The sequence below is a fragment of the Gekko japonicus genome, unplaced genomic scaffold, assembly GCF_001447785.1.
Source record: "Gekko japonicus isolate JY-2015 unplaced genomic scaffold, Gekko_japonicus_V1.1 scaffold9, whole genome shotgun sequence".
Taxonomy (NCBI): Eukaryota; Metazoa; Chordata; class Lepidosauria; order Squamata; family Gekkonidae; genus Gekko; species Gekko japonicus.
The window spans coordinates 2292042-2315095 of record NW_015168044.1 but is presented as its reverse complement, the minus strand read 5'-3'; the positions used below and the strand labels follow the sequence as shown (position 1 = coordinate 2315095).

Sequence of the window (23054 nt, the reverse complement as noted above, 5' to 3'; positions counted from 1 at the left end):
CCTGGCCGTTGCTCAGGAGTGTGGCTGGCATGGCCAAAGGTGTTCCACGTACCTCCTGGAAAAAAAAAATGACTGAGACAGAAACACTCAGCTTAGCCTACCTTACAGGGTTGTTGTGAGGATAAAATGGAAGAGAGGGAAATTATGTAGGCTGCTTTGGTCCCTGTCAGGAAATAAGTAGATATTTTTCTGACCTGAAAACAGCCCCAGGGAGCTACTCTTTGCCTGATATGTTTCCCCCAGTGACCAAAGAGCAGCTCTCTGGGGCCATTTCAGGTTTAAAAAAACAGCACAGGGTGGGAAGCTCAACCCTCCCTCCCTTTCTCCAGTCCTGGTCAGAATCAGGCCCTGAGTACCTGCTAATTGCATTAAAAAGAGAGCTGGGAACCCCAATCACGAAACTCCTAGGCCTCGTCTTCTCCTGGCCCGCTGGAGCAGGTCTTGCTGTGGTCCCTGCTGCCAAAGTGCATTAAGGACAGGCTAAGACCAGCTACCTCTGGCAAAAATTGCTTCCCACTCCTCAGAAGAACAGTCTGATCTCAGAAAGGCTACCGGTAAGGCCAGGAAGCAGTGGCCCCCTGCCCAGGTAGGCTGGTTTAGCCTGCCAGGGACATTACTGCATGACTTCTGAACCTAACTGGGAAAAGTGTGCATGCACACGAACGCTCATACCTTGAATAAACCTTTGTTGGTCTTAAAGGTACCACTGGACCCTAAATTTGTTCTACTGTTTTAGACCAAAACAGCTGACCACCTGGAACTATTTTCTGAACCTAACTTCTGATATGCACCAATATGGTGAACTGAATGCCTTCAGTTTGGGCCCCAAGTCCAAGGTTTCCACAGGGCCTCTCAGTGACAAGGGAGGGGGCATGGCTGAGACTAAGGAGGGAGACAAGGAAGGAAGATAATGTTTATTTCACAACGTACTTCCAAAAGGCATCAAATCACTGTTTAATATAACCTCATATAAAACTGAAGCAGCAGCAATTTTTACTGAAGTACCCTAAACTGAAATAAGTCTTAGAACATAATTTAAAAACAAAATCCCCCAGCAAGAGTAGCAAAATATATGATTTTTTTTTTAATATAGCAACTGATACCTACCAGCCACTAGTAACTTACTACCAAAGTGATATTATCTCTGGTAACAACCTTTTTTTTTTTAAAGACATGTAAATATATATTCATATTTATACATTTTGCAGCTATGTACATAAGATCCGTGTTGTTGTTTGTCGTCATAGCACTGGCTTCGTTTGGCTGCCACTTTATGTCAGTGCTGTGAAGATTTTGTACCTGATTGTATACAAATTCAAAGTAGTGGAATTAAGAAGCTGTCGATGGTGATACTGGTTCGGAAACAACGTACCCTACCAATAGGCACTCTGCTTGTTGCTGATGGCACTTGACTGCATTAAAACTTGCCCGTTTCCAGCCGGATCCAGAGGGTCGTGGTGCAAAAGGGCTTTGGATCCCAGCTCTGCTGTTAGCTTATTGAGTTGTCAGAAGGTGGTTCCTTGGGTTTCCAAGTAAGAAAGAGAAAAGAAAGAAAAGCTCCTCTTCTCCCGGGAATGTAAATTCTTCCCAGAGTCCTTTTCAGAGAAGTGACAGCACGGTGCCAACTACAAATCAGTCTCTGGGTCTCTTTGTTTTGTTTAGGCACTGGCCAAAAGGTGAAATACTCAAGCACACATTTCCTGCAAATGCCTCTCCCAGATGTCAAGGGACTGCAATAAAGGTGGCTTGAAGAAGATGATCAGATGCTGAAAGGTTTAGTGATTCAGAATGAAGTCTTCACAATTCATTAATACAATAGCCAAAGTTGACTGACAGCTTCCCAGGTGGCCCTCCACCACCAGCCCTGCTGGAAGGGAAGTGTGTGCGTGCATGCACTCTCACACTCACATACGCATGTGACTCATTAACATACGCACATTGCACTCATATGCCCAGAGGGGTCGCAAGTGTCACATGGAAGCTATGGTATCAGCGCCTCTTGAGTCCGCCATTGGCAAGCTGAGGTGGGTGTTTGGGGAGACATGGTTCATCCGGGAGGGGATCATGGGAAAACACAGAGTCCTCTCCTGAAGAGCAGGTTGAGCTGCGGGTGTCTGGAAAACTGGGCGAATACTGGTCCAGTGGCATGGAGAGATCCAGGTACTCCTAGAGGGAATGAAAGTACCATGAAACATTCAAGGTCCCTGGAAGTGAGGCTGGTTTGAAGGGTGTCCAATCCCAGATACAGAGAAAGTCAAGCAAAGTCCCCTAAGAGACATGTTAGCAGAAGTTCTCCACAGACACAAACTGAAACAAAGCGCCAGGGAGATGATTCAACTTGAGTTTTCCACATCCAACAAAAAACAGGCCTAACTTACAGTACAGGCACCAAAATGCCTATTTTGGCAGTCCTCAGTTTGCACTTTGCACCAGAACCCACATGATAAATGGGAGTTCTCAACCTCGGGGCCCCAAGCCGTAAAGCATCCCTAGCAGGCACTGTGCCAAATACTTACAGGGCCCCAGTTTGCTGCACAGGCTGAGATTCTAGCTCTGATTTTTAAGTAATGATCTAATCAGTCGCTTCAAGAAGCACAATGGCCGCCTACAGTAACGGAACGACGCACAAACCCCATGCTTAAATTTAGCGGGATCTGGTCATTAGAAAAAGAAGTCAGTTACCTGGTTAGAGGTCATGGCCACAATCCTATCTAAATCTTCTACCAGCTGCTTAAAGGTGGGTCTCTGGGAAGGAACAGCATGCCAACAATCTCGCATCATCATGTACCTGGAGGAAAGAGACGAAGAATCAGTGCATGGCAGTGCAGCCAACAAACAAAAAGCACTAAGAACCCAGGACAAGGCGAGAGAGGGTTCAAAGCCCACACTGGACACAGCCTCGAGTTCTCAGTGCCAGACTGCACCGTGCAGTTCAGAAAAGGAAGGATTGAAAGACTGCATCATTTCCAAGCACTGCACGGGACCACACTATCGCTGAACGATTTTAGAGCCTCAAAAATGAAACCAGGGCAGTGACTGAATTGTTTCAATTCCAGACAAAAATTAAAGCAACAAGTTTCCACTTCTGACTGTTACTAAGAGAGAGAGAAAAGACAATGTGGACAAATTTCTATTAGAGACTTAGGAATCAGAGGAAGTCCAGGCAGACTGCTGCTTATGGGGTGAAATTTTTAAATACACCGTCCTTGCATTTGCCCAATGTGCTCCCTATCCTCATTGTTTCGTAAACCTCTCCCTGCCTTTCCATCTCCATGCTACTGGGGCAGCTCCAGATTTTGAGGGCATCTGAGCAAGTCACCACCACTGCAGACCCTTTACTTCTGATCTGGCAAGGTCCAAACCGCCCCCCCCCCAAACAAAACAAAACCCTGAGCTCCACAGTGCAGGAGATTATGGGGCATGTCCTCTCTTGGGTTCCCCTAAATCGTGGGGCCTGCTGTCAGCTATTTACAGCCTCCTCATTCAAAAATCCTGCAGAAATATGATCAGATTTTCAATATACTATATTTTGCGAATATTCTAATAGAAGAAGAAGAAGAGATTGGATTTATACCCCGCCCTTCACTACCCAAAGGTGTCTCAGAGCGGCTTACAAACTCCTTCCCCTCCCCACAACAGACACCCTGTGAGGTAGGTGGGGCTGAGAAGAGCTCTTGACAGCAACTGCTCTTTTTCAAGGACAGCTCTTATCAGAACTATGGCTTGCCCAAGGTCATCCAGCCAGGTGCAAGTGGAGGAGTGGGGAATCAAACCCGGTTCTCCCAGATTAGAGTCCGCGCACTTAACCACTACACCAAACTGGTGTATATATAATACATATATAGAACTGAAAGTCAACAGTAAAACATGACTTTGTTGTTCTTTTGTTTTAGAACAGAGTTCTCCGGGACTCCCAACACAACCTGGATAAACAAGAGGCACTTTGGCTTTTTAAAAGGATGAGATAAATTCTAAGAAAGGATCTGAGTTAACCAGAGGTCATCACAAGGCAGGCAGGATGTGGCCAGGTTTCTTGCCTAGGTCCCAAGGCTTATGGTGGAACGCACGGCTGCTGGCCCACCTTCTCATGTGCCTTCCCACTCTTCTGCTACCCACTAGCTTGCAAGTACTTCACTAGCCATGCTCACAGCTGCAAATCCTGCCCACTGTTGCCAGGGGAGAGCACAGCAGTGGCGCTCCTGCAGACCACACCAGTAGGACTCCCAGCTGCACACGCTGCTCAGTGTTGCCAAGAAAAAGGGAGTGTAGGTAAGCAGGCAGTTGTGATCCCTGATGGCAGGAGGGCTTGCAAGCAGGCAGGGGAAGGACACACAGGCATGCAGGTGGGCAGGCCGAAAGGGAAGCATGAGTCGGGGGGGGGGGTCTGGTAGTGGGCAGAGAAGGGGAGTGGGGACCCCGGACATTCTCTGCCTGGTCCCCAACTAAACCTGCAACCAGTTCTGGCTGAGCGCTCCCCTCCCTCCCATGAATACAGCTGCCACAGACTAGACGATCAAAGGGAGGGCAATCAGTGGCCAGGCACCCCTGCCATTGTGCCTGGGTCCAGCTCAGCTGAGAAGCCCCTCCCCAAGGAAACGTTTCACATTTATCTTCAGTTACTCATTTAGTTGGATATTAATCCATGGGAGCTGCTTTGAGAGCCAATTTCTGGTTGAAAAGTGGAATAAAAAACATAATGAATGAATGAGTTTGTAGCGGCAGCATATCCCCGATCACTGCATGCTGGGGCCATCCAGTAAGGCACACCACCTCATTCAAGCCCTTCTTGTGAGTTTCACGGAGTGTTGTGAGTCAGAGCTCAGCAAAAGTGAGGACTCCTCAGGAGAAGGGGAACCTTGTGTAGTCAGCTCTGAGTCAGCAGAAGCTGGCAAGCAGGAAGATGAACTTGTCAGGATTCACAGCCAATAGGTGGTGCAGGGCCACTGATACACTCCAGCCCTGATCCAGCAGGTGAAATTCAGTTAGTTGCTCCCAGCTCTCCATTATCACCCACACCCTTAGAATGCCACGTACAAAGACTAAAAACAGAGCTACAAGAGAGACGGCAAAGTGCATGCCTCCTGGCCAACGTTCCCTCTAAGTTGTGGAGTCTTGTGAGCAAAAATTCTACTGTGTGAGCTGCTGGCATTAAAGTTGTGAGTGAGCAATTTGGCTACTGCATATATTAGTTTGCTGTGGAGCCACCCTTCCCGAGCTAAGGCAAAAATGTGTGAGCTGGAGGCTAAAAAACTGTGAGCTAGCTCACACTAACTCAGCTTAGAGGGAACACTGCTCCTGGCCTGTGACGCCAGCTGCTTGCTGATAACACAGAGGAGCAGTTGCAGGACTAGTCCTGGGCAGATAGCTGCAAGCATGAACTTTAGGCGTGGGGCTATAAAAACCAGCCAAGGGAGGCTGTTAGGCCTGAAAGCAACAGATACAATAGATGCTAAGCCACTGACTCTGCCTTGACTGATTCTTGGAACCTGACCCTTGGACTGGATAACTCTACGTAGCCTGACTTCTGGATCCCTGACCTCTGGACTAAACTTTGGAAAGCCCTCTTGTCTGTCACCTTTGGGAAACAAGATGCTGCAACCTGAGACCAGAAGCCTGTGGGTCAGTACACAGAGGTATGTTGGACAAAGAAAGCTAGATGACAGTAGAGCCAGCAGGGTTGCTCTCCTTACCAGACTCAGGACAACCACTTATACAGGCACTGCTACCCCAGCTGTTCCCACTAATTCTCCCACCTGGACCACCAGGGACCATGTCTTCTCAGTGATGGCACCTCACTTGTAGAACTCCCTCCCCACCCCCATTTGTCTGACACCAGATGAAAAAAAATGCTCTTTGACCAGACAGTTGGTGGAAACTTGGAGAGGATGAAGAGAGATTTTGCTGGAGACTGTGTTTCTTGTTTTAGTCAGCCTCAAGTATTGGATTATATTGAGTTGGTCTTGCATGCTGCCTTGAAGAACTTTGCTTAGTTGCTGAGGTACCAATATACTCTAAAATAAATGCATTTACTTGGTTTGCATGATGCTTTACAACATCCAGTGCACTCACAGAACGACCATGAGCCATTACTTAAGGCTAAGCATCAGTCCTTCTCATTAGCAGTTTGGGGTGGAGGAGGGTGGCAAAGAGAGAAATCTCTCGACAACAGCCATTAGCTGGGCTGGCTAGGATAACGTGGGAAGAGACGGAGGCTCGGTCAAGACAAAAGGCTGAGTTAGCCCCCCCACGAAGCGGTCTACTGGGGGTCAATTTGGGATACACTCCCGCTGAGAAAAACAAAAATAAGAAGGACAAGAAGTCTTGGTTTATTATCACGCACAGCTTTCAGCAGGGGCTGGGAAAATAAAGCTGAACGCCTGCCAGTCACCAGAGCATGCATCTGCCAGTCAGCAGGGGTCCTGTTATGCCATGCTGGGCCGCCGAGCTCCCGGGGCTTTTTGACATGCTCTCTCTCTCTCTCTCTCTCTCTCTCTCTCTCTCTCTCTCTCAAGCTTGGCAGCAAAAGACATCTCGTGAGCGAGTGTGTGGACCAAATGTTACAAACCAGCTGATTCAGAGCAGCTCCTGGACCAAAATAGTCAGTCAGAGTATTGTTATGGTCCTCACATCCTACCTACTAGCTTCCCAAATTCAGTCCTTGGCCTCTTATTTGAAAGGTCTCAGGTAACAAGTGCAGGGACAGATCTGCCAGAGGTCTTGCAAAACGGGCAATACTGAATGTCAGGACAGACCAACTAGATTAGATGTTCAAAAGCTCAACCCCCCCCCCCCAGTCTTGTTGGTCTTTACGGTGCTTCTGGACTCAAATCCAGCTGTTCTACTGCAGACTAATACATCTACCCTCTGCAATGATCTTCAGGACAGACCAACAACCTGTCTTGGTTATAAAGGTTATTGGAGTTCTGTACCACATGCCCTCAAGAAATGAGATGAGGCTTCTCAAAGCTTTCGCAGCTGTAGCCCCCAGGCTATGAAATGGTCTCTGAAGAGGAAGGTTTGTCCCTCTCTTGGGCTGTCGTGAAAAGAAGTGATAATATGTATTTTATTGACAGGAGTATCTAGGAAGTTGGGATGTGTAGTTTTCAAAAATGGATGGAAGTTGTTTTAACTTGAATTTTTTTTGGGGGGGGCGTTGTTTTTTGCTGCTGCATTTTTTATTTGCTTTATTGAAGCTATTGTTCGTGCTCTAATTTTAATTTGCGGGCACTGCCTCAGGCGGAAGAAGCAGCAGGATACACTTCTGACAGATAAATAACCCATTCCATCAATCCCACACAGCATGTACCATACTCTGTTACCACTCTCTGCAAGGGAGGAAAGGAGGGAGGAAGGCCAGATCCAGCACGGACACGCCCATTAGAGGAATGGGTATAAAATGGTAAATGGTTACAGCAGATGGCTGAAACAGACGCAGGAAAGTAACCCCCTCCAGCATTACTACTAACAATGAGATGCAACTGCATAAAGAGCATAATTCTAGTTTGCAGAAACTTTTTTTTACGAGGAATTGGGGGCACTTCATTCACAACAGCTCCCTGCCCAAGTAAAAGTAGCCATTGCTTCGGAGCCAGTAAAGGGCTGAGAGCCGCAGGAATAGCCATTCTACTTTCTGAAATGTGCAGACGATTGGTGGCAGGGTGGGCTTTCAGCAGCTGAAAACGAGGTCTCCGAGTGCTCTGCCCACTCCCCAGTAACAATGCCTAGACGCTGATACGAAAGCCAAGTACGTGACCCTTCCCCCCCCCAAAGCTACAAAACCCCACACTCACAGTTCATTGGTGCAATTGCTGGGCTTGTCCATCCGATGTCCCTCTTTCAGCAGCTTGAAGAGCTCTTCCACTGGCACGCCAGGGTATGGTGATCCACCCAGGGTGAAGATCTCCCACAGCAGAACACCAAAGGACCATCTGCCCCAGGAGCAAACACACTGTTTTAAAGCGGTTCTCTCCCTCCACTCCCAACCCAATAACAAATCCATGCAGACCTTCCCCATAAAACCAGAGCTTCTTCACAGATTCCATCCGGCAGGTAAGCCCTGCACTGATTCCAGATGTGGCACTTCCACACAGGCACCTACAGGTGTGTGGCATCCCCACCCTACCTCAGTGTGTCCTGTGCTAGCCTCCCTTTTAAGAAACTAAGAGGGGCCCAAAAGGTCCATCTAGCCCAGCGTTCTGTGTCAAACAGTAGACAATCAGATGCAAGACTGCAAGAAGAATGTGGCTTTCTCCGTTTGCCCTCTCAGCCTCCCGTTTTCAGAATGATTCTGGCCTCTCTATATGGTGGTTCCACCCAACTATCATGATCAACAGCCATCGATGAGACCAAATCCTCCATGCATTTGCTTAATCCTCCCTCAATTTTTTGTCAGAGAAGGGGAAAGAAAGGTTCTTTTTACTAATTTTTTTTTAATTCTCAAAACAAGGGGGGGAACACTCAGATGGACAGCCAGGCAAGCAGGCAGCCACAGACTCCAGACAAATAAACCTTGTTGCCAGATAATATAGATTGAAAATACCATGCCTGCTTATTGTAATTAGCATTTCATTAAGTGAGGATGAATCACATCTGGTTTATTTCACCTTTGGGGATAATACCCAACATGCCAGACTTAATTGGGGATGCCGAGAGGCTTTAAAGGGGCTGCTCGCTGCACACAAATGAGGCAGGGGAAGGAGGGAAGGATGCCGTCGAAATGAGACAAGGAGGGACATAAGCAAAAAAATATACTCCAAGGGGGAGTCATAAGTATAATGAGATGTAAATAGTGGGGTTGCCAGAACAGTTGGTATCTTAGAGCTCAGCTGTAAATACAGTGGCAGCAAAAACTCTGCAGATGTTAGGGGGGGGGAACACGGGGCCCTACTTTTCCCTCCAATCCCCTCCTCCCTATCCCTCCCACAACTCACCCGCAAGAGACAGACCTTCCAAGGACTGAGCAGATGGCTAGTGGGAGCCCCTGGCCCAGTGGCAGGGCACATGGTTTGCATGCAGAAGGTCCCAGGTTCAATCAATGACATTTTTAGGCTAAAAAAGTGCTAGGAAACACCTTTGCCCAAGACACTGAATAAGCCACTGTCACTCAGATTACACAGCATAAACTAGACAGATCATAGTCTGACTCGGGAGAAGGCAAGTTCTTTTTTTTAAAAAAAATAATTTTTTAATTAGTTTTTTTCCATACGGAGAAGGCAAGTTCTTAATATTCTGTCAAACTAGAGAGATACTCACACATCACTTTGATGGGTGTATATCCTGTCAAACAAAGCCTCGGGGGCCATCCACTTGACCGGCAAGCGACCCTAGAAAGCAGGAAAGGGCACGACATCAATCCAAGGCCCGGCAGAGAGGGGGGGGGTGCAAGGGAGATGTGACTAATGCAAAGAATAGCAAGGGCAGGCGGTGCAAGGCAGAAACGCTGCACGGGCAGGGTTCTTACACCCTCTGGATTTAGGAATGTTTCAGGGTTATTCTGTCTTGCAAAAACGTCTGACTAACCACAGTTAGGGGAGAGGTCTCTATTTGGATGATCACAGTAACAGTAACAATAGCTAGTTTAAACAAACCATGGTTTTGTGTGATGTCTAAATAAAGCCCGCCAATCCCCACTGTAAAAGTAAGGGAGACATCTCTCTCCCCCCCTCCCGAACAGAATAACAACAGACCCTGGAACTAGTTTCTCCCTAAAGGCTTGGGTTTATTGTTTGAATCATCTACTTGCTCTAATTAAAGCTGGAGGGAGAGAGATTTACGTCAGGAAAAGAGTGTTAACCCTCCGCCCTTTCTCTTAGAATTACAGCATAACTAATTAATTAAAACCAACCAACCCACCCACAGGAGATCCTGATCATGGATCTCTTTTGTCATGTCTAGTTCAGCCCTTTACCATGACATCTTTCTACAGTCCATCTGTTCTAAGGCTGTGGCACACCATGATGTCCTGGAGCCAGGAAAGGGGATACCTATCTCAGAAAGACAGACCTAGAAGGACACACACAAACCCCACACTACTCTGCTATTGCTCGCCTCATACTTTTGCCTCTTGCAAAGCAACAGACCCATCATATACCAGGCTGCATGTACTCTGACCTGTGGTCTGAAGGTACATTTTATTTTACTTTATTTATACCCCACCTTTCTCTCCAACTGGGACCCAAAGCACCTCTCCTCCATTTTACCCACACAACAACAACCCTCTGAGTTACAATAGGCTGAGAGTGTGTGACCGGCCCAAGGTCACCCAGTGAGCTTCCATGGCAGAGTGAGGATTTGAACCTGGGTCTCCCGGATCCTAGTCCAACACTAACCACTATACCATGCTGACTGTCAGACACACACATGATGCAACAACCATGCTAAAGCCAAGCAAGCCTGGATGTGGTTTGCCTGCGGCTGGGAGAGAGACAAATTGGGAATCCTGCAAGGAATATGTTGCGCTTTCTGGAGAAAAGGTGGGATAGATGGACAATTAACTCTGTGCATATTAACAATGGAAATGAGCTTAATTTCCACAATTTACTTCCCCTATTCAATCATTTATTACAACTGTACCCCACTCTTCCTCCAAAGACCTCTGGGTCTCCCCTCCTCCACTTTAATCACTGGGAGACCTACAGGGTGCTGAAGTCCTATCTCCTGACCAAGTGGAATCTTCTTCCCCTTGGAAGCTGAGGATCAAAGTGGGTGTGATTCCAGGAGACCCAAGAACAGCTTGGAGGTGGGTGGTGGCAGCAGAGATCTGGAAACTAGTACAGGCTACAGTGGTGGCTGCATGCACTCCCCACGGGAGATCCATTCATTCACAGACATCTTGTCTAGTTGAGCCATGACATAAGCTTGTCACCCAATTACTTCCCAATTAGCAGAAGCTCAAAATTAATGCACCCAATTCAAAGAATTCAACTTTTCATTAATCCACAACAAATGAATTAATTACACTTGTGTCCCTGTGATGTAGATAGGGCTCCAGGCATCATACCAAATGACACACCTTTTCTGTGCTCACATGGTGCAGCAGAACAAATACAACCTTGTTCCATGACGTCCGTGGCCCTGGGAAATCACCCTCCCCTCCATCACGCGCCACTCACATTTGTTGTCTTTTTGTAGTAATCTATGTGATGAATGTCTCGAGCCAGGCCGAAATCGGCAATCTTCATCACACTGTCTTCAGTCACCAGTACGTTCCTGGCAGCCAGATCTCGGTGGATGCACTAAGGAGCAGAGAGAAACTCTCAGGGAACTCCAAAGAGGAAGCAGCCCAGGAAGGCCTTAGTTAGCACTGTCTTGAAGGTGAGTTATGGGTCTACGTACCCAGAACACTAGAAAGCAAAATTGAGCACAACATTCTGCAGCTTTATATCTTATGCAAACTGAGCAAAGGTGCAGAACTTCTCTATGCATAATTTATTCTGTTGCTGTCAAGAGATGTACAGATGCCCCATCTCCTTTCCATAAACTTTCCAAGAAAATCTTCACAACATTCTTTTTTAAAAAGCGAACACTGAGATTCTTTGGAAGTTGAATTCTATACCAAATAACCCATATTCTATATTTTTCTGCACTTCCTCAAACTCCAAGCTAGCACAGAAAATCTCCCGCCCCCCTCCAATCAGGCATAGGTAAATCATACACAGTTGGAGGCCCTGGTTTTCTGCGTGCCTAAGATCCAAAAATGCAGTTGTCCACATATCTGTAGGACCAGCCCTGCCCTTTACACAGGGATGACTGCAGAATCCACTTTCAAAGTACTTTTTGCTGTTCTGATAGCAGCCCTTTTGTCAAGTCCTCACTTTCTTACATACATATATGCCATCAAGGTGCAATCAACTTGTGATGACCCCAGAAAGGGCATTCAAGGAAAATGAGGAACAGAGGTGGTTTGCCATTGCCTTCCTCTGCAGAGTCTTCCTTGGTGGTCTCCATTCTAAGTACTGATGGTGCTTAGCTTCTGAGATTTGACGAGATCCAGCTACACTGTGCCACCTTCTCTCCCCCTCATTCTATTATAGGACTGTATATTTGGACTTCCACCAATGTTCCCTCTAAGCTGTGGAGTCTTGTGAGCAAAAATGCTACTTTGTGAGCTACTGGCATTAAAGTTGTGAGCGAGCGATTTGGCTGCTGCATAAATTAGTTTGCTCTGGAGCCCTCCTTTCTGAGCTAAGGCAAAAATGTGTGAGCCGGAGGCTAAAAAACTGTGAGCTAGCTCACACTAACTCAGCTTAGAGGGAACACTGACTTCCACCATTCTTTCCTGTTGCAGTTGCTTGCTCACCTTTTTGGATGCGAGATATTCCATGCCCCTGGCAACTTGATACGCACAGGACACCAGGTCTTTGAAGGACAGCTGCTCTTCTGGGACATGGGTAGGGTTGTAGCAGTATTCCATGCCTGGGGGCCGCCGAGCCTGCAGGTATTCCCTCAGGTTCCCTTTGGATGCATACTCCACTATTACATAGAGTGGGCCTGAGGCAGAGAAAGGAATGCAACCTTAGATCAAATTAAGACACACAAGAGACTCCTGCCATTAAGAGTCCTGTTGTCACTTCTGGTAGGCATTCTGAGTTGCAGCCTACAGCAGGCAGAGACAGAAGGGCTTCTGCTAGAGCAGGAATAGAACATTTCCCCCCTTTAGTGTTAGGGCCTGACGGTCACCCAAGTGTGGCTTTTCACTTTTGTGCTGAAGTATAGTCTGTTCTTCGCTCTATAGGACACAGGCCTTTTGGTTTGTAAGGGAGGTGCATTCTCTGCAGAGAACTGATCTTTTTGTTTTCCCCCTTCTCCATAGCACTCTTCTAAACATCCTTGAGACGATCACATCCCTCTCCATTCTCTGTTCCCCTTGGCTATTCTCAAGTGTGAATACATGAAGCTGTCCCCCCCCCCCCCAGTCCAACCATTAGTCCATTCAGCCCACTTTGGCCTACTTCAACTGGCAGCAGTTCTCAAACAGGTCTTTCGGAGGCCCACTACCATTTAACTGGAGATGCCAACCAATGGAGCATCTTCTTTCCCATGGGATGCCAAGCCCTTACCATCCTGCGTGCAAGCCCCAAGGAGGTTGATGATATTCTTGTGCTTGCCAATCATCTTCATCATCTCCATTTCAGAGATCAAGTCAGACAGATCCTTTTCAGTGGCATCAGCTGAAAAATAAAAAGGTACAGGTTTTAACAGATGAGGATCAAAACTAACCTGGGAACAGGTAAGTGGAGCAGATGCAGCCATCCTCCAAGCAGTCTTCCTCCAGTGTAGGAAGGCTTCCACCAACTAAAGCGGCTCTTCCGCCAATGGAACAGTCACAAGTGGGAACGAAGCTCCTTAGATTGGAGGAAGGCTTCAGACTTGAGCCAAAGAAAAATGTGGGGTATAAATATTTTAATAAATAAATAAACTTTGTTCAGGGGAGTGGTAGGGTAGGAGTAGCATCCACCTCAGTAACTAGAAGTTGTTGTTGTTGCTTCTGTTGTCAAGTCACAGCTGACTTCTGGCAACCCCATAGAGTTTTCAAGACAAGAGGCGTCCAGAGGTGGTTTGCCATTGGCTGCCTCTGCGTCACAACCCCGGTATTCCTTGGAGGTCTCCCATCCAAATACTGACCAGGGCAGACCCTGCTTGCTAGCCTGGGCTATCCAGGTCAGGGAGTAACCAGAAGACCTTGTGCCAAATCTGGCCCCTCTGCTGCCTGGCCCTGAAGGTGCCAACCTAGAGATGAAGGTAATACGAAGAAAGCAGAGCTTATAGCCACAACACTTGTTGACAGGCTACTTTAGTGGGACTGGTGTCGTAGCTCTGGCTTTCCATCCTTTCATTCCCACTCAGAGCAACTCTGCAAGAAAAGTAGTGGACGGCCACAGAACAAGAGAATTGGCAACAAGGACTGCAGAGGCTTCAGAGCCCATTTTCCCCATGACCGCATCCTTTAGAGGAGCTCTTGGCCAGCAGGCACATACAGATGCATTTTTGCAGCAGACTGGAATGGTAGCAGACAGACCGAAGTTGTCATCAGCTGTGACAGTACGGCTGGCATCCTTGCTGGGAATGAGATAGACCCGGGAGGGCCAAAGGGTAAGAGAAGTTTTTAGGAGACAGGCACCTAACCAACAGCAGTGGACTAGGACAACAGTTTCTAAGCGGTAAAATGGGGGCACACAGAGAAAAGGGGGGCAGAGGGGATGAAGTATACTTTCAAAATTAAGCCACCATCTTGGATACATACTTCTCCTTAGACCCTTAAAAATAGAAGGTGCCTTACAGCAACAACCTTCCCTCCTTCCAAGTCTTGACAGTTAACATCATTTTGAGGAAGGGACTAATGGTCTGCCAGGATTCCTGGATGCAAGCTGCTTCACAGTTGACAGCCTTAAAGCATCACCAGTGTCCAGAAAGCCAGTCCCTCCCACCCCTTGGTATCCTGATTTACCAAATACCAGGAAGCAATACTAACTGGGCTGTCCTGCAATCCTCCACTGTGCTGGGACCTCACTGAGAATATATTGCAGTGCAAGTAACTGAGCCCAAACCTTCATACTGTGACACTAACTCTGTGCCAACTCACTGAGCATATTTAAAATGGGCCCTCCTAGCAGCACCTTCTGCAGTCGCCCTACACTCTGTTCCATTTCCTTATTGGTCATTCATTGTCATCCTCATCATCACAAGAAGTACCTATAAACAATTAAACATTGTGTAGAGTTTAAAAGAAACCTTCCAAAGTAAAACACGGAGACCATGCCAGAGTTGAAATAATTAAGTGCAAGGGAGAAAAATCCCAACAATCAGAATGTCTTGTCATTTTGTATGTTACTTTAATAAAAAGTTATTTGTGGCACACTCCACCTTTCAGGAGCTTCATTCGGTGTGGGATAGCCACCTCTGTTTTCTGTAATATTTGAACAAAACAAGGCCCTTTCCTGCAGGCGTACAAGTGAGGTTAAATCCTCACCCCAGCCACACATTTACTAGGTCCCTTTGGGCAAGCCTGTTCCTCAGCCTCAGTTCCTATAGCTCCTGTATCTTGACCTGCCTTACGCTGCTTCTGTAATGATTACTGGGATAATGGATGTGAAAGCACTTTGGAAATTCAGGAATGAGATGGGTATTGGGAAGGAAACAGGAGGAGAAGCCACAAAAGAACAACCCCCCCCCCGAGTCATTACTCACACTTCAGCATCTTCACAGCTACTTTAGTCACACGGTTTGGCTTGTCCTTGTCCAGACCTATTGCCTCAGCCAGCACAACCTGTCCAAAGCAGCCTTCTCCCAATGGCTTCCCCAGGATGAGCCTAGAGTAAAAAGGTTATAGGGTGACCATCCAACTTTGCATCAGTGAAAACTCACTATTGCCACCTGGCAAGCCAAGCGTCAACATTCTACTTAACCATACAGCAGTGCAGAGCTCTCGTTTTTAGTTTCTACTTGATTACCCCCAACTACACACTTAAGGGAAATCCCCTTACTATTCCTCTTGGAGAATGTTTGCAGATACTTCTGGGTTCCCCAATCTGCATCTCATCATCTGGGTCTGAGAAAGAATTCTTCCCTCAAGACACAGTAATTAGTGGTGGGGAATGAGTGTGGGTTTGGGTTTGTTTGTTTGGCCTCCTTATAACAGTAAGATGTTTGCCTGGAGCAGCAGAGTCATTTATTTCAGTACTTTATTTGTTGCACATTTTCCTGAAGGACCAAGCAAAAGTTTAGGACCAGACATGATGGATAGTTCAGAAACTGATTCTAATCAAACCATGGAGAAATAAATGGTATCTATAAGACTTAGAACTCGGTCAGGATTGTATCACTGAAGCCTGCAGGGTGTGGGGTCACTTAACTCTGTGCACAGAAAACTAGAGTGCCAGGGAAGAGGGTTCAGTCAAGCCTTCTTTCTGACTTCTTGTCCATGTGCAGGGACTTTTTGACACAGGGAGCATTCAAATGCACAGTACTACCCCCCCCCCCAAGTGGTACATTCCAGGGAAGGCTTTACCACGTCATTATTTGTTTTATTCTACTGCAGATATAAGCTACTTATGACCTCTCACCAAACTGAACGTGGCTCACTAGCCATGTCCACAGAAAAAGTCAGCTTGCTGGTCCTCCTTCATAGGCGGAAATGCTTTGCTTCTTCCAACCTTTGCTTGTTCCAACAGGCACAGTGAAATGAAGGAATGAGGTCAACGGACTCAAAGCCTTCCCTTACAGCCAATGCTCCCTCTAAGCTGTGGAGTCCTGTGAGCAAAAATTCTACTTTGTGAACTACTGGCATTAAAGTTGTGAGTGAGCGATTTGGCTGCTGCATAAATTAGTTTGCTCTGGAGCCATCCTTCCTGCGTGAAGATAAAAATGTGTGAGCCGGAAGCTAAAATCTGTGAGCTAGCTCACACTAACTCAGCTTAGAAGGAACACTGCTTACAGCCATCCAGGTTCAAGGGTCAGTAAGTTGTTCGAAATGACACTGCCCCAGTCAAACATGCCAAGGGTAAGGAGGAGCTTGTTACCTGTCTCTGGGAAGCTCCCAGCGAGGGTCTTCTGGCAGCTCATACTCAGAAACACCTGCCAGCATTGGGGTCCCACTGGAGGAAAGCCGCGAGGGACGGACAAGCATCACTCCAGAGTTCATGGAGGAGCTCGAGTCAGCTGACACCTGCAGTGGAAGGAGGGAACAGTGGGGTTACCTTTGGCAAGGGACCCAGAACCAGGTTTTGCTCTGGTAGGGAAGAGAACTGTCAAACTCTACAAATAGTTTTTCTTCTTGGAAACTGGGTTCCTACTGCTGCTGCAAACAAACTTGGAAAGTATTTTCCTGGATGCATCCCAGCTGCAGAAGTGTCAACTCCCTCGACCTATAGCCTGGCTACTGTAGAGGAATTCAGAAAGCTGCCAATATTCTATGATCCGTACCCTGGACGTTTGGTACTGGGCACTGCATCTGGCATCTTAAGAATTCCATACTTATGAAAGAGAATGATTTAGTCCCTACGGCTGCAGAGATTTGGTTTGAAAATTGTATGGCCAATGCCTGTTAGAGGCAGGGCCTAAACAGATTTTCCAGTGTGCAGCAGGGCAAAGAACAATATACGCAAAAGGCTTAATTCGCAATTACATATGCAGGTGACAGAATTCAGTTTTTCTTGGTTTTCAGTGCAGCACAGTAAAGCATTCATTCAAAATGCTATGCAAATAATTATGGTAAAAACAACAACCACTGTGCAAGGGATGGCCAAAGCTCCTGCTGCCCAAATCTTAACACGATGCTACGCAGCAGCCCCCCATTTGCCCTTCCATGTTCTCCATAGCCCTGCCAGCTTTGACCTCTTTCCCCTGCTCCTACATGCAGTGAGAAGTCCCGGCTGCCACTGCTTCCATCTTCCACCCACCTTGATCACCCCTCTTCCTTCCACCAGCTACCAATGCCTCCTCCTACTCCTCCTTGGCACTGCTTCTTTCTCCTGGACTACTGTGGTTCCCAACATGGCTGGGGGAAAGGATTGGCAAGGTCAAACTTGCAGTATTCCCACAGTTCACAATGACACCCAGTTCCAATCTGCTTCTTTTCTTTCAGAGCCTTCCAAGTGCCTGGGAGGCAAAGCAGTCTCCAACACAGGCCTACAGATTACCACCTGTCCAACTGAATGCAGTCCACCAGGCCAGGTGCTTGACAATCCACTTATTTATGCAGTCTCAACTCTTCCCCCAAAATGGGAGGCATCACGGACGGCTACAGGGCTGGATCCCATGGAAGACTCCCAAGTGCATAACAGCCCTTGTGCCAAGGGAAATGCTAAAATTACTTCGTGCTGCCTGATCGAAAGCAACTGTGCTTCCACTATCTTTCCTGCATGTGCAAGACAACACATGAAGTATTTCTTCTGATTCAATTTCAAAACTAAGTTAAACAAAACCCCATGAATCATCTATTGTATGTTCAACTGCTGCATGTGCATGCTGTTGTTTTTTGTTTTAAACATTACATTAATGTGCTACATGTTGCTGCAGCTGTTGTGCTGCTGCTTGTGAAAGCAGAACTGCGCTAAATTCATTTTTGTTTCTGCTCCTGCGTCGCCAGATCCATCCCAACCAAATTCCTGTAGTGCATTCATTTTGCTGGGACACAAGCTGTGGAGATCTGCTTGAGCCTAATCTGGAGTGTCAGAGACCAGAGTCTGCTCATACCTAATCTTCACCGAAACAGCCTAGGAATGTCCATGACATGCTCCCCTTTCCACATATAAAAAGCATACCAAGGGCTGCCAATCTATATTCAGCAAATCTGGCTATGCCTGCAGGGAAGACTCTCCAGAGGGAGGGCTAATAGCATGCAATCAAACCCCCTATCTACTTTCTGTTACCTGTCTGCGCAGGGGGATGCTCTTTGCCAGCTTATGCACAGCCAGCTGGCTGTTGAAGTCCGTCTTCTTGGTGGTGCTCTTCATCTTGTATAGGATGACGGTTACAATCATGCAGGAGATGAGGAAGCCCCCTGTGCAGTAAATTATGATCTCCAGGTACAGAGGGGAGGTCATCATAGCAGGCTTGTCGTCAATATCTGGATCGGCGTGAGGAAGGCGTTAGTGCACCAAAGCTCCCAAAGGCAGTAATTTAACAACCATAGAGAGGCAAAAAGCAAGAGGGGGGGGGAAGCAGCTTTGCACCTAGGAGAAGTAAGATGGGGGAACTCTCATTCTCCCTCTGTGCTAAAAGGCATCATCTGCCCTCAGTTCCTGTGGAAAGCAGATGTATATTTGGGATGTTTTCCCAAATATATAAAAAGGTGCACAAGTAGACTGAATGGCTTCTCCAAAGCCAAGCCAAGCGGAGGAAGTACCCTTGGCTTATAAGACGTAGAGGGAGATCTGAGAAAAGGGCCACTTACTCTGAAGGTTTCCTTGTTCCCTGTATGCAAGCCTAAATTCCCATCTCTGCAACCTAAACGGACCCACCACTTAATGGCTTTGCAAGTCCAGCACCTAGTTTCACTTCTTATTCCAGACGCTTAGTTCTAAATTTCACAACAAGAACAAAGCCCCAGAATTTCACTATCAGACTAAAACAAAAACTGCAGTCAGGGAAAAACTCAAGCCTCCAACAGAGGGCAAGGATGCTTGGTTACACTTTGCCTGCTAGCTTTCCAGACTTTGTACTGTAACTGCATTAAGTCCTTGAGATATCTCACCATGTCAAATCCCAACCTAACACAATAGGGTGCTGGAGGGAGAATCAGTATGGTCCTTATACAGAAATGCTAGTTAACAGAGAAGAAATAGATGCTGAAGCAATAACACAAACTGTGTTCGTGATATCATCTGGAGTGAATGCAATTGCAAAGACCAGAAAAGCAATGTGCTCTATGGAAAAGATTACAAAAGACTGAGGTTGTCTGTACGACTTAGGGCAGAGTAGCAACTGTATGGGAACATACAGAGAAGGAGTGTTCAGTTAAAGGTGATTCAAATTTCAATTTGTCTTTGACTTTCCGCCCTTCGTTTTTGGAACACCCATGATAGGGTAGGGCCACATTGCTGAAGCCAATCTTGAACCATATTGGCAACACCTACAAAAACATGCTTCAAAACCTATTATTTTCTATTACCAGCTTTGTCCTATTGTCTTTTATAGGCCTTGCTGAGAAATACTGAGCAATGTGTTCTGTAAGAGTGGTGGCAAATACCTTGCCTCAGGCTCTGCTTGTTATAACTAGCGACTTTACACTTGCTTACATAGAAAACAGTCTGTCAAAAAGCTGGCATCGTAGCCAGAAACATTTTGTAAACGTGTTATTCTTGAGTCTGGAGAGGTTACTGTAGTTGAAATGAAAAAACAAACCAACCGTATTTCCCCACCTCATTGTCCTCCCCACCCAACCCTGCCCCTCCAAGAAAATACAGCAAGAAGAGACTGAGATTGTAGGATGACTGATGGCCATCTGACCAGAAAGAAACTAGCACCATCTTAACCCTGTTCAGATCGCAGGACTCTGAACAGCTACAGGCTCGACAAAGGACAGAAGAAGTGGACAACGCTGAAAGTTTTCCATCGTATGTGCAAGACTCACACCCACTGGCACACAATTCAAAAACTTTCTGACGTCTTATCAGTTCTTGTCGGCCAGTGGTTGATGCCTGAAATATTGACTCAGCATCAACCAAGCAGGGCTGAGAATGAGCCCTCAAAGCATGCAGCACATAATCCAAGAGAAAGAGAAATAAAACAGAAGCGATAGCAGAGTTTTGTACTTGGCAATAGCAGGTTCCATTCCCATCCAGGGCAATGCCATGGAGAAACGAAGCCATATTCAAGAGCCTATGGGAAAACTAGCAAATTGATATTTGAGAGCCAATTTTCTGTTCTCAGTATGGGGCAGGATGCGACCGGAAATCAGTGCTCCCATTTCCTTGTGTTCAGAAAAGCCCCATTATGAATGGGAGAGAGAGTGTGGTATAGAGTGTCTGACCAGAGTCTGGGAGATCCAGGTTCGAATCCCCACTGTGCCATAGAAGGTCTCTGGATGACCTTGGGCCAGTAACTCACTCTCTAAGCCTAATTTACCTCATAGGGTTGTTGTTATAAGAATACAAGGGAGGAGGGGTGAGTGATGTTGTAATCCTCTGTGGGTCCCAAGTAAATATACTGTGGGTCCCAAAGTATAAATAAATAAATACTATCAAATCCAGGTTCTCAAGGGCTGAGCATGTATAGTTTACCTCTTGCTTGTGGCAGCCACTTCTTCTGACCTCTAGGTGGATGTAAAAAGAAACAAAACCAGAAAAGAGGCTGAAATTGCCTAGGAGAATGGAACCGGCCTATTGAAAAACATGGGCTCAAACTCCTGCTTAATTAAGAGTTATAAATTTAAAATACCTTGGTTTACAAGAGCCACTGGGTATGCAGATGGACTGCCCAAATTTGGCAGAGGAAGGGAAGTGAGCAACCAGAAAATATTGCTCGCTATAAAGGCTTCTTACTTTGAATCTGGTCTGGCATAATCAGGGATGTTTCAGCCACACAAATGCCAATTAGATCTGTTGCAAACTTAGTTCCCTTTCCTAGCAGGGAATTGCTTTGTGGAGACACCCTTCCCTTCTCTGAAGAGGGCTGGGCTCTTGGAAACCACAGCATACACATCACCAGATCTGGAGAGGGAAGCAAGGAGAAAGAGAAAGGAACAGAAACAGTATATACCTTCCAGAACCGTCAACCATGCAGAGTGGTGGGAGATCCCAATAGAATTACCCGCCAAACATGTATACTGCCCTGCATCCTCAAACGAGACATTCCTTAAGTGAAGGACTTCCATTTCTTTGTCTGTTGTGTTAACACCAGCAGTCTAGAAAGGGGAAAAATGGAAGCAAATAGGACCAGGAAACGTAAGACCCTTTAGGAACCAAGGAGCAGGAGGAGGATGGAGGGGGAAATAACATGCCCTGAGACCTCCTAAAGGAGCACAGACACCACTGCAGATCTATTATTACAAAGAGCCTTAGGACAACCTCTGATCCAGGCTGGCCTAAAGAGGCAATGTTAAAAAAACAACAACAACCCTTCACCAAACTGAATTTCCCTGCCCATCTGAACATGCTGGTGATGGGCCACATGGAAAAACTGACCTCAGGGAGGAGGGCCAGCTTAGTTTCACAGGGAGGGAATGAGTAAAGAGAGGGGTGGGATGGAAAAAGAAGAGAAGAGCAAGAAGATCTGAGTATAGAACCGACATGCAAGGAGGACTGGAAGAAAGGTCACACACCATTTCCAAATGGGCCAGCTTGGAACAGGGAAAAGCAAGAGTTGTTGCATTTCCTCCCTCTCTCTGGAGGAAGAACAAAAAATCAAAATCAGCTGTGCAACAATTAGGGTTGGCAAGTTTTAATAAATTTAATTGGCAGAATTAACTAATCAGTGATGGCCAATTTTCAACTGGTTGAGCTGCACATTAAGATCACAAACATGCAACCGACAGTGAGATTTTGGCAGCATGCAAATATACTTAATAGATTCCATTTTTAAAAAAGGGGGGGAAATCAAATGATTGAAGAAATTGTAATTATTTGATTGGTTGACAACCCTGGCAAGGATACAAGCTGATGCAACAGCCCTCAGCTTGATGCTTCAGGATGAGGATTTGGGGGAGTTTTCCAATTGGAGTTTAATCAATACAGCATGAAGGAAAAGAAAGGCTGAATGAACTATTATAGGAGAAGGAACAGAAAAAGGAGGGCACAAAACTCAGCTGACCAGCCCCCTCTGAGGATTTTTCCATGGCTTACGGCACCAGAAACAGAGCAGAAACAGGAGAGCCACCAGAGTTTGGTTTTTTCCCACCACTAAAAGGACCGACTGTCCAAGCAAGAGCCACCAAAGTGGTGTTCTTCCCGTTTACCTGCAGCCATGGGTCTGGTGACGGTGAGCCACGCAGACTGGTTAGCCTCACCAATATAATTGGAAACCTTACAAACATACTCCCCGCTTTCAGCCTCTGTCACATTATACAGGGTCAGCACCTCCGCATCGGAGCTATTAATTCCCGAATGCTAGAACAGACCAACAACAGAGGAATTACTCGGTGGCGAGCAGATGGGCATCATAGCTCCGAGATCAACAACAAGAAATCACATTAGCATTCCCTGTGACTTTAAGCCAAAAGCAAGGGGCACACCCGTAAGCCAACTGGAGACTCTCGTCTTCTGCAATCCATGGAAGGGCAAGGATTGCGCCTCCCTGTCCTGCTCACAATACTGTTGGTAACAAATGAGCAGATATCTATATATCTAATAGCCAAGTTGCCCCCTCCGTGCGGATCGCTAAATCAGCACGGAGGGGGCAGCTGGGGGGGAGGGGGAGGTTTGTGCACACGTGGGCCAGTCCCCACGTGTGCACAAAAATAAAAAAAGGTAAAAAAAATTTCGGGGGGATGTTTAAATCCCCCCAAAAGTGCAAGAAGACGCTCTGCAGCTGGCCTCGCCGCCGCCGCGCCGCCTCCTCGGAGCGAGCGAGCGAGGGAGGGAGCGAGCCAGCCGGCAGGGAGGGAGGGAGGGCAAGGG

The 23054-nt window shown here is 46.8% G+C and overlaps 1 protein-coding gene across 2 annotated transcripts in view; it reads right to left on the bottom strand.

The window, feature by feature from the left end:
* Window positions 1-1143: 1143 nt before the first annotated feature.
* Window positions 1144-23054, bottom strand: part of FGFR1 (fibroblast growth factor receptor 1) — an 83965-nt gene continuing 62054 nt past the window's right edge. Inside the window, exons 8-18 of one of the 2 annotated variants that reach the window (XM_015414218.1) lie at window positions 21199-21343; window positions 18369-18565; window positions 16518-16663; window positions 15187-15308; window positions 13059-13169; window positions 12299-12489; window positions 11112-11234; window positions 9253-9323; window positions 7791-7928; window positions 2683-2788; window positions 1144-2166 (exon numbers count right to left, since the gene is read on the bottom strand). In XM_015414218.1, the coding sequence (XP_015269704.1) occupies window positions 1990-2166; window positions 2683-2788; window positions 7791-7928; window positions 9253-9323; window positions 11112-11234; window positions 12299-12489; window positions 13059-13169; window positions 15187-15308; window positions 16518-16663; window positions 18369-18565; window positions 21199-21343 (1527 nt within the window). In that variant the 3' untranslated portion in view covers window positions 1144-1989. Of the gene's footprint in view, window positions 2167-2682; window positions 2789-7790; window positions 7929-9252; window positions 9324-11111; window positions 11235-12298; window positions 12490-13058; window positions 13170-15186; window positions 15309-16517; window positions 16664-18368; window positions 18566-21198; window positions 21344-22393; window positions 22545-23054 lie in introns of both variants that reach the window. The other variant, XM_015414217.1, reaches the window with a different exon arrangement.